Source organism: Typopeltis vanoorti, chromosome 17, assembly GCF_054136105.1.
Source record: "Typopeltis vanoorti isolate ZY-2024b chromosome 17, IOZ_Tvanoo_1.0, whole genome shotgun sequence".
Taxonomy (NCBI): domain Eukaryota; kingdom Metazoa; phylum Arthropoda; class Arachnida; order Uropygi; family Thelyphonidae; genus Typopeltis; species Typopeltis vanoorti.
This window is the reverse complement of record NC_143565.1, coordinates 114,936,939-114,949,205: the sequence shown is the minus strand read 5'-3', so window position 1 is coordinate 114,949,205 and position 12,267 is coordinate 114,936,939. Positions and strand designations below refer to the sequence as shown.

Here is a 12,267-nt window from a genome sequence, read left to right as displayed (position 1 = left end):
CAAATATAATAATAATGGCAAATATCTGTTGAATTTCAGCTCAGGCCATGGACTGGTTATTACTAACACAATGTTCCAATGTAAAAATGTGCACAAAATTCACATGGAGAGAAGCAAAGAATAAGAAAAGTCTCATTTGACTATGTTATTGTTGATAGTGATGTTTTCTCACTGATGCAGGACACTAGAATGTACAGAGGATTTGAAATTGGAAGTGATCACCATTTAGTCTTGAGCAGGATAAAATTATTATTATTATTATTTGACACCTTCAGAGAGTCCTAAGACTCATCAAGGGAGGGCACCTACTCTACAACTCTCCTTCTCCACCACTGAACCTCATGCACAAACCGCCTTATCTACACCAATGGCATTTACTGTCCACCATCACCACTATTATTTTCACAGACATCCATGCCCACGACGGGATTCGAACCTGCAGCCTTTTGGCTGGAGAGCAGACATGCTAACCACTCAGCCAACCAGGCCGGCAAATTGAATTTCATATTGAAAAGAACATATAAGAAAGTTTTAAAGCGAATAAAAGTCGAGCAGCTCTCAGATGTGAACTATAGACTTAAAATATACAAACACTACTCAAGAAACAATGAAAGAGTTTGAGAACAGAAGCCAAACCTTGGAGATTCAGCCAGAGAGGCATGTGTGAGGTTGCAAGGATAGAAAAATCAGAACTCCGTGGTGAACCCAGAAAGTTGAGGCAGTGAAGGAAAAGAAGAGGACATATCAAAAGTTCATGGCAAATAAGTCAGCTTGTGCTCTTAGAGAATACAGAGGCAAATGTAAGAAAACTAAACACTGTACAACTAACTAAACAAAAGTCATGGGAAGACTTTGGTAAGAACATACAAAATAAATATCAGGAAGCATCATGAAAAAATTATGGAGACAACTACCGTGTTAGAGCAAAATTTTAGTTTAATATAAACCAAAATGAACACTCGACGTTTCGACCTTCATATCAAGGCTCATCTGGAGCATACACATATATACAAAGGAACAAGCTGCACAACAATCTACATGGTTTATGAAGTTACTGACCAACCATTACAAAAATTATTGGCCTGACCTCTGGTGAGGGGGGAAAAAAAAAAAAAACCTTTACTACATCAAACCTAGAGTCCTATTATTATCTATTAGGTTACAAAATTAAATTGGGCTGGAGAGCATGTTTTTATATATATATATATATAAACCAAACAAAAACTATGTGACTATATATATAAATTTCAACCAATTGGTATGGAATAGTTTCCAATACAAGCTGAAAATTGCTTAGTCCTAAAGTATGCTGGTAACAAACGAAAAAAAAAAAAAAAGCTTTTTTCGTGATGTATTCTGATCACCGTGTAAGGATGAAAAAAGAAATATCACGAAGGTGGCAGAATATTCTGGAGGCTGTTGATAAAGCTCAGAAATGACGAAAAAGTGTTGTAAAAGGAATTAGAGATCATAAGGGTGAACATGAAAACTGATGAAAAGCTATCCTTTGTGTATGGAGGAATTACTTAGAAAAATTGCAAATTGAAACAAGCAGTAACAGCACAGTGGTAAAAAAAACAACAGACATGCAATCAGGAATACATATCCATACTTGAAGTAGAAAATGCCATCAAAAGCATTGAAATGTGGAAAGGCAGCAGTAATAGATGATATTTGACCAGTAATGCTGAAGCATGGAAGTATAAAAAGCTTGCAATGGCTGCACTACACTGCATAGTTCAGAAGGCTTGGATGGAGGGATGAATTCCAGATGATTGGAGTAGAGCTCTCATAGTACCCATATACAAATAGGAAAATAAAACTGAATCTGAGAATTAGAGGTATTTCCCTAATGAGTGTTCCTGGTATGATTTTTGCATGAGAAACGATTGAGAAGGATTGTGAAAGAGAAGCTTGGTGAAGAACAAGTTGGATTCAGGCCAAATAGAAGCTGTCAGAATCAGATTTTCATACAACAAATAGTTGAGAAATTGTAGGAATATAACAAAGATCTGTATTTAAGTTTTGTAGACCTGTAAAAGGCATGTGACAAGGTGCCAGGGCCAAAGCTATTCAAAAAGCTACAGTTACATGGTGTGAATGGGGCATTATATCAAGCAATATGTAGTTTTTATTTGAGTTGTAAGTCAGCAATTAGAATTGAAGGAAGTACAGGAAGATGGTTTAATGTTAAATCTGGTGTCAGACAAGGATGTATATTATCCCCTCTGTTATTATCTATGTGGACCACATTATGAAAGAATTGGTATTAAACCTGATATTGAAATTGGAGATGTTAATCTCAGCTGTTTACTTTATGCAGATGATGTTATACTATTAAATAAATCCAGTACAAGTCTGCAAGATTCCCTGATTAAATTGAATAACTGTTGTAATAAATTTGATATGAAAATCATCAATAACAAGACAAAGATAATGAACATTGAAAATATTATTATTATTATTTCGGGCGACTCCAGGAGTCCTTAGACTCATCGAGGGAGGCCCTAAACATCATGTCCACACAACTATGCGATTACGTTCTCACAGTATCTATCATACCTTGTCTTGAACTCGTTCACCGTCATAGCACCCACAGCAGACTCTGGCAGCTTATTCCACTCATTTACCACTCTAAAAGTAAAGAACCCAGCTCTAACACCCCTGCTAACCACACTCTTGCCTAGCTTCCATAGGTGTCCCCTAGTTCTCCCACCACCAGTCCTGATCTCAAAAATATCCTCTGAATTAATCCTATAGAATCCCTTTAGCAATTTGAATGTCTCAATCATATCTCCCCTCCTCCGCCTATCAACTAGTTTCTGAAACCCACAAATCTTCAACCTGTTCTCATATGGTTCATTCCATAGACCTGTTATCATCTTAGTCACTCGCCTCTGGATCCTCTCCACCTCCTCCCCATCAAGAAGGAACCGAGGTGACCAAATCTGGGCACAGTAGTCGAGATGAGGTCTTATCAAGGCTCGGTACAGAGGTACAATAACTTGCTTGTCTCTGCTCGTCAAGGTATTTTTCAACAACCAAGTGAGTTGATGAGCTGATTTAGCTACTTTTGCAGTGTGCCCCCTAAACTTCATCTCCCTATCCACCAACACTCCCAAGTACCTGGCCTCATCAATCTCTTGGAGTACAGTTCCACCAATGTGGTATACTGCTGCTAATCTTTTCACTCCAAAATGCATAACCTCACATTTTGTCACATTAAATTGACATCCATTCTCCTTAGCCCAGAACTCCAATCTATCTAAGTCATCCTGCAAGACTTTGACATCTTCTGCATTCACTATTGCCCTACTCAACTTTGCATCATCAGCGAGCAAATGAATTGTTCCACTTAGATCCTTCCCTATATCGTTAATGAACAGATTAAACAGCAGTGGTCCAAGAACAGAACCCTGCGGCACACCACTACTCACAGGCCATCTTTTGGACTCTACTCCTGAATAAACTACTCTTTGATATCTCTCCATCAACCAACCACCTATCCACCTCACCAACCCTATATCCATTCCCATATGTTGTAGTTTACGGATTAGTATTCCATGTGGTATCCTGTCAAACGCCTTTGCCAGGTCCAGCAGTATCACTGTAAACCCATTTCCCTTATCCAGTTCAGCCATCACCTTGTTATAAAACTTGAGCAAGTTACTGAAGCATGATCTACCCTTCACAAAGCCATGCTGTCCCCTGTACAGTATCTCGTTTTCATCAATCCATTCCTGTATTTTTCCCTTGACTACTTTCTCTAAGACCTTGACAACGACTCCTGATATGCTGATCGGTCGGTAATTTGCAACCGTAGTCTTGGATCCTCCTTTATGCAGTGAAACTATTTTCCCTTCTTTCCACACCTTCGGGACTAAGCCAGATCTGAGACTCAGATTAAACAACATGGTCAAGGGCACTGATAATTCTTTAGCCACTTCACGCAAGACCCGTGCCGGTATACCATCCAATCCCACAGATGTGTTCACATTAAGGTTCTGTAATAGACTAGTCACCTCCACTTCATTCATCACTATTCCCGTATAAACTAATGGTTCCTTCATTTTTTCAATGTCACCACCTGGATGATATGCTTTTGCAAAGTGCGTGCTCAGTAACTCCACTATATCGACTGATTCAGTGACCTCCTTACCATCGTCATTCCTTAAAATCATTTTACCGTGTACAGTTTTTTTCTTGCTTGCAGCATATTGAAAGAACTGTTTTGGATTCTCTTTTGCTTGCAAAGCTAGTTTCCTTTCATAATCCCCTTTTGCTTTTTTTACCACACTCGTTACCTTTCTGGCCTGCACTTTATACCGTTCGTGTGCCTGCAGGTCACCCCTTTCTTTAAATTCCCTCCACAGTTGTTTCTTTTTTTGCAGCTCAAGCTTAATGGTGTTATTCATCCATTTAACCCCTACTTGTTTTATTATTCGGACCCTAGGTATACAATCAGCCATTACCTCCTGTAAATGCTCCTTGACCACTTCCCATGCTCTATCGACGTCCAGCCCTTGCAGTTGTACATGCCATGGCACTGATCCAAGCAATCTCCTAAGCTTGTCATACTTGCCAGCACGGTAATTCCACATATACCCTGTCTTAATCGAAAATTCCACACATTTAGCCACCTCCCAGGTCAAGACCTTATGATCACTCTCACCAATAGGTGGCAACATGGTCATATTCATTACAGTCAAATTCTCAGATGCTATTACCAGGTCAAGCACTCTCACACCCCTAGTATTTTCAATTACATGCTGTCTCAGATAGTTATCCCTTAATAATTGAATAAAATCCTTTTCCTTCCTCACATGTGTCCTCTCCTCCTGCTAATCAATGTTACCATAGTTGAAATCCCCCATAATAATTACCCTCCTTCCACTCATTTCATCAATTTCCCTATGCATACTATCTCCACCATCTATTCCATCACCTGGTCTATAGCAGCACCCAACTGTATATTTTATTCTGCCAGTCTCAATCTCACACCAAATAGCCTCAAATGAGCTCCTTTCACTATCCTGCGATACAACTTCAATTCTCCTTGGCTGCAGTTCATCAGCTATCATCAATAATACCCCTCCCCCCATTTTATTCTCTCTGTCCCTCCTAAACACACTATAACCTACACATTCTATCCCACTAACTATATCTTCTTCCGTCAGCCATGTTTTACTAATGCCAATAACCTGTGGCCAGGAAGAGCCAATCAAGGCCAAAAATTCTTCCTTCTTGTTCCTAATACTCCTGGCATTAGTATACCTGAAATGCAGTGATCCCTTAGTCCCACCCCTATATTGATAGGTTATTCTAAATGACCCATTCCCATTTTTTGTCCTTAGTGCTGGCTCGGGTACATTATATACATTCTTACACTCATCTGTCTCACTGATGTATGCATATCCATTCCCCCCCCCCCCCTTGGTAGTTCTAGTTTCCCTGGTTTTGCACATCCATTTTCACTTCATTCAGCAACACTCTTTCCAGTCTCCGCACACAATATCAACTGCATCGTGAATGGAGAACCTATAGAATAAGTAAAACATTTTAGCTATTTAGGCAAATTTTTACTGAAGATGGCAAATTAAATTTGGAAATAAACAACAGAATGAAGAAAGCCAGCATGTTAGGTAGTCAAATCAATAAATTTATATGGAATAAGATAGAATTAGTCAAAACATTAAATTAGCTGTATACAAGACAGTGTGATCTGAGAGCTGGGTTAGAAATAAAACTCTTGACCAGAGACCAAAGATATGAGAGTCCTCAAAAAGATTAGTTGCATGAACAGAGTTCTCTGCCAGGTTGCCAGGAAAAAGACCCAGAGGAAGCCCAAGATGTAGGTGGATTGATACAGTAAAAAGTGCCTTAGAAGACAGAAATAAGATCTGATAATGTTGGAGTCTTGACGGATAACAGATTGATTTGGAGGAAAATTGTTGATAGGAAGTTAGTAATGATGTAAGTTTTTCATGTAGTACTCTAAATATCATGTACACTCCTTGACGGTACATGTCAGGAATTTGATGATGATGAAAATGCAATCTGTTATCTTACTAACATATCATGCAGCATACATTCTGATAAATTGCAGCTTGCTGTTATTTGAACTTTATTGGTCTAGAATATTTAAGCATGTTCTGTTCTGCAGTGACTTCAGATATTTAAGAGTGCTTATGCAATTGCAAAAGTTGTGATCTTATTTTTAAATTCTTTACCTATGTTTCAAGTTGCATGTATGGCTATATAAAAAAGCACTTATAGTGAATTTGAATGTATGCATTTTTCTCTTTCAGCATGTTCGTCATCTTTCAAGGAAGCAGTTCTTGTTAAGGGCTCTTATGCAGAAGTGTAGACAAAAGGCTGGTCTTTCTTATTGAATTAATAAAAATTTCTTTTGTATGAAAAAGGTTCTCAGATGACATATGCTGAAAGTTTGTCATCTTGTATATATGAATGATGTGGACTAGAAAATATTTTCTTCCTGTTCCCGAATCCCGTGATATCACATACTAGTGCCTCTTTTGTTGTAAATGAAGCCTAATTCACAGCAGATCAACTATTGCTTGAATCTTGTGTATAATGCTATTAAAATTTAGGCTAAACATTTTATGTGTTCTGTAATTCCTCCCTCCACACTTCCCAAGACTGAAGGCTTCTGAATAATTTTTAGTTTTAAATAAAGATATACAGTTAAATTTTGCTGTTCAGAAATGCTAATGCAGTGAATAGTGTTAATAAAGATCACTGCTATAATGTAAATAAACAGATGAAACAAGAAAGAATTTTATAATTTATAGTGCCTATTAATTTCACAAATATGGATTGATTAGAATGTTGAGTGACTACCTGATAACTTAAGATATAGATAAATATGTACTGAAGATATATAAAGGGCATTAATGCATTTGAAAACATTTAAAGTATGAATTGCATTTTCTCTAGGCTGTTATCAGGAATTAGGTAATGTTACGTTATAGCTTCAGTTTAACTTAATTGCAGAAATAATTTTGATATTATATAATGGCTATGTCTAATTTTAATGTGCAACTTTTTGCATTTGATTTGCTTTACAGGATGTAGATATCATACATACCACATGTATAATATTACTTCTATTTTGTCGAACTGCATAGTTTTAAATTTTGTGTGAACTTGTAAAATAGATTATATAGAAGGGGAAAAAAAATCCAGTTTTTATGTATTATTTGAAAATTAAATCACTGTCTCCTCAACATATTCATATTTTATTTATAATATCCTTAAAGACCATTTTCAGTTTCATTTAAGCATGAAAATGGAAAATGCAAATGTACACCAAAATTACAGTGCAACACACAAACAGTGGAGAATTTTTAGAGTCTATGTACCATTCCTATTCCATGTGCCACAGATAACACAGTCCAACACAATTTTTGCTGACTTTTATATGAGACTTGTTTTTTGACTAATTTGGGTGCGCCGATTTCAAATATCAAACCTATTTTTCTCTATCACATCAGATTTTTCCTCTATGGCATTTTCTTTTTGCAAATTTGTAAGTTTTTGATAGTTTTAAAGAGGCAGTACTATTTAGAGGATCAAAAAAATCGATTTTTTAATATTTTTTGAAAGTATGTACTTTTAAAAAATCTGTTCCTAACTTTTTATCAAGAAATTCGAAAAATTCCCGAAGATATAGCCTATTATTCAAAGCGGTGTGCAGATCAGAATCGGAGCGCTCGCCGCTCTCGCTTGTTAGTAAACAAATAAATGCGTAAGAACCTGCAACAGCATGTACTGGCACTTTGAATGCGAGAGAGGCCGATAATTAGATACATAATTTAACAATATTCATTAAAAATTACAAGAATATTTATAAAAAAAATAGCAATTTTACTTACACATGAGTTTCAGGGAATAAATTTTTGTTTGTAGCAATTTCTGCTGTCTGTTCTGTTTTGGCAATCCCTTTGAATACTCCAACAGTAGTCAGCCATCATGTGAGAATCCCATCTTCCTTGCTACCGATCTTCCATAGTTTTTAAGTCTTGATGAAATCTATCAAGATGACTGTATAGGAAATGAAGCTTTATGCTCATGTTGCAACCTAGGCGCTGGAAATTTTCAAGCATTGTTTCCACTAGATCTTTGTAATTGCATGCTTTTTTGTTTCCAAGAAAATTATTCGCAACCATCATAAATGAAGTCCAAGCCTCTTTCTCAATTTCATTCATAGAGTTGATGAAATTTGGGGCTCTCATTAAAGTTCTAATTTGCGGTCCATCAAATATTTTTTTTTGATGGACCGCAAATTGATGACTTTAATTTTTTCATAACTAAGTCGTGGAAATTTTTCACATATGTATTGGAAACAGTCACTTTGTAAATCTAAAGCTTTAACATACTGCTTCATAAGACCTAGTTTGATGTGTAGAGGTGGAAAAATGATTTTTTCTCTGTCGATTAAAGGTTGATTTATAACATTCTGTTGTCCAACATTTAAGGATATTCTAAGAGGCCAATGTTTCTGACTCCAGTGTTGGTTTCTAGCTCGACTATCCCAGAAGCATTGAAAACACGGAAACTTTGTATATCCTCTTTGAAAGCCAAGTAAAAAGTTCACCATTTTAAGATCCACACAGATGATCCAGTTATGGTCTGTATATTTTAATAACTTCAGAACTTTTTTAATGTCCTCATATGTTTCCTTTAAGTGGACTGAATAGCCAATAGGAATTGAGCCATATACATTCCCATTGTGTAGTAAGACACACTTGAGACTTCTGCTTGAACTGTTGATAAATAAATGCCACTCATTTGGATGATATTGTACAACTCATTTCAGTTAGTAAACCTGACACATTGTTACAGTAAACAAACCCACACTCGCGTTTAAAATATTGTACAAGATTACTTTCTCTATTACGATAAAAAGTTATCTTCGTATCTTGCTCCAGTAAGTTTTTTTCATTTAATCTTGAAGCTAACAATTCCGATGATTCCTTTTATAGGCCCAAATCTCTTACTAAGTCATTCAATTCTGCTTGAGTAAAACGTTGCGGTCCAGAACTAGAAATAAATTTTCATTGTCTAAATCAACATCCAGGTCTTGCTCCTCAAGAACATGTGGCATATCCCGATCGTGCTCGTTCTCAAGTAAAGGAAGTCCTTTATAAATTAGCACGGCTATTTCATTGGAATGAGCAACTGGCCAAATTGCTGAGTCGAGATTTGGATACACAATTTTTTTCTTATTCTTCTTATTATGACCAGAAGTCTGAACTAAACAAAAATAGCAATCGTCTATGTGATTTTTCGGTTCACGCCAAATCATTGGAATGCCAAAAGCTAATTTTTGGCATTTTCCCTTGCTCCACTGTTGTAAATTTTCTACACATGACTTACACACTTGATTTGGAACCCATGAATTGTCCTGGTCTGCAAGTTTTACGTCAAAGTATGCAAAGTACACTTTCTTAATGAAATCAGTGATATTTGTCCTTTGACTGGGAACAGTAAAGCTGCCACAAATGTAGCAGAAGGAATCTACACTATTGACACATTTTCGAGTAGTAGACATGATGTGTTTTCTTCACTGCCGACTAACATGCAATTAACCAGACAAAGAAAAACAGAGACTTTATTGAAACGTTATAAGCGCTCGTCATACTTTCACGATCGATTAACAATTGACTGGTTTCGATCGTTCTTTGTCCGCTATGACGCATATAGCATTCATTTGTTTTAGGCAGTTGTCATCGCCTACTTTTCATGACCTAAATGTATTAGGTCGGTTATCGGACTCTCTCGCATTCAAAGCGCCAGTACGTGCCATTGCAGGTTCTTATGCGTTTATTCGTTTACTAACAAGCGAGAGTGGTGAGCGCTCAGATTCTGATCTGCGCACCACTTTGAATAATAGGCTATATCTTCGGGAATTTTTCGAATTTTTTCATAAAAAGTTAGGAACAGATTTTTAGAAGTACATACTTTCAGAAAATAATATTAAAAAATCGATTTTTTTGATCCTCTAAATAGTACTGCCTCCTTAAAACTATCAAAAACTTACAAATTTGCAAAAAGAAAATGCCATAGAGGAAAAACCTGACGTGATAGAGAAAAATAGGTTTAATATTTGAAATTAGCGCACCCAAATTAGTAAAAAAAAATAAGTGTCAGATCATAATCAGCAGAAAAAAAATTTTTTTTTTGTTGGCCAGTGTAATTTGTACTGGTATAAAAGCACCTATACGGAGATCACTGTACTGCAGCACAGCAAGAGATATTTAGTGTTTTCCAAAGTAGCCTCGTTCTGGAATTATTTGTGGACAGCAGCAGCCATGCTATAGTATTAGTATACAATTGGCTAATGCATCCATTTTGCCTGACAAAAGTTGAACGACAAGGATAGTACACAAATTGCCCTTAGTCAAGTGAACTGTTAAAGTTATCACCAAGGATTTCAACCTCAAAAAAAAGACTGTATTAATTTTATCAATTCTCATTATCATTTGTGTATCATGACAAGCAGTTGGGCTTCAAAGATGCTGATTTAAAATCCATCAAAATGTTAGCCACTTATTTATCTTAGTTTTAGTTATCTTTTACTGTTTTTTTTTTTTTATTATAATTATTATTTTGTTATCTTATTTGTTGCAATATTCTTTTATACCCTTCAGAAATGATGACCGACCTAGTGCTAGAGAGAGGTACCAGCATCAGGGAACTGTTTACACTTCTCCCTAATACCCACTACTTTGTAAATGTATGTGGAACAAAATTCACCACTCCTCCAGGTACAGATTGGCTTAGTTACATTCACACTTGTAGTAGCTTTTCATTTTCTCTCATCCAAGTTTTTTATGTATATTTACATACAAACATGGCAGTGACACCAATATTTGCAACGGTGCTAAATTATAATTTTTATTCAGCCATAACTATCTAATTTTCTTATAGGCACATAAATTAATTTTGTAACCCATTGCTGAAGACCATTCCACACATTTTTAATCTTAACAGTAAAAAAAATTAACTTTGTATGAAAGAAAAAGCTAAGCTATTTATGGCGATGGAGCAGTCCCTTTGTAATGAGGTTTTAATGAAAGGATATTAATTTACATACCTATGTAAAAAAAAAAAAAAAAAACTTCGAAGGTAAAGATTGTAAAAACTACACACAAGATTTGATCAGAACCGAGACAGTATGCAATTCAAAGTGATGAATGGAAGATAGTGATGACTGAGCAGAAATTATGAATTAGGTATATTATTTCTGGGAAAACTCCCATGTTATGAATTAGTTTGTTGAAAGAACTGAAAAAAAAAAAAAAAAAAAACCTTATATGCATAGTAAGTCAGCAGCAAACATGATGGGTGCTGAAAACTTAGTTAGCCGCATGACTTTTTGTGAATTGTGTTAAGAGTGTGGTTGACTTGAGAGTATTTGGAAATTGGGCTGGTTTGAGAGTACACTGGAGTAATTCATAAGTTTCCTGATCTGTATCCCTAAGGGGTATTCAATTTACTATGACATCACTGAATGATTAAGTTTATATTATTAATCTCCTGTTCACAATTTTCCTCCAAATTAGTCTATTATTTGTAAGCACTCCTATATTGTCATATCTAACATTTCATTCTTCTAAGGCAGTTTTTACTGATTCAATCCACCTAGACCTTGGTCTTCCTCTGGGTCTCTTTCTTACCATCTTGGCAAAAACACCTGTTTTATTAACTCCTTCCTCTCATTCTATTTTAGTGGCCAATACCACCTTAGATTAACTCAGCTGATGCATTCTTGAATGCTAATAACATCAAGTTCCTTTCTAATATCTTCATTTTTAATATGATTCTGCCATCGGTTCACTCCCATAATTTTTCTCAGAACCCTCATCTGTGGTCTCTGGTCTTTGATCAAGTCCCTTATTTCTAACCTAACTCTCAAATCCATAACTTAAACTGGTTTGAACACAGTCTTGTATAGTGCTAGTTTGGTGTTTTGGCTAATTTCTCCCTTGTTCCATATAAATTTATTCAGCTGGCTACCCATCATACCAGCTTCTTATTTTGTTGTCTATTTCCAGATTTAATTTAATTTGTGTTAGTTCTGCCATCTTCTACAAATTATGCCTGAATAGCTGAAATATTTTACTTGTTCTATAGGATCACATTCAGAATACAGCTGAAGTTTTCTATGTTCCTGCCTATTTTCATAGTTTTGGTCTTTTTATTGCTGATTTTTACAACTATTATTCGATTTTGTTAGAGAAT

The 12,267-nt window shown here is 35.9% G+C and overlaps 1 protein-coding gene across 2 annotated transcripts in view; it reads left to right on the top strand.

The window, feature by feature from the left end:
* Positions 1-7,247, top strand: part of TSG101 (tumor susceptibility gene 101) — a 220,767-nt gene extending 213,520 nt beyond the window's left edge. For both annotated transcript variants that reach the window (XM_090407519.1, XM_090407518.1), the window contains exon 12: positions 6,309-7,247. In XM_090407519.1, the coding sequence (XP_090263645.1) occupies positions 6,309-6,392 (84 nt within the window). In that variant the 3' untranslated portion in view covers positions 6,393-7,247. The remainder of the gene's footprint in view (positions 1-6,308) is intronic.
* The last annotated feature ends 5,020 nt before the right edge of the window (positions 7,248-12,267 follow it).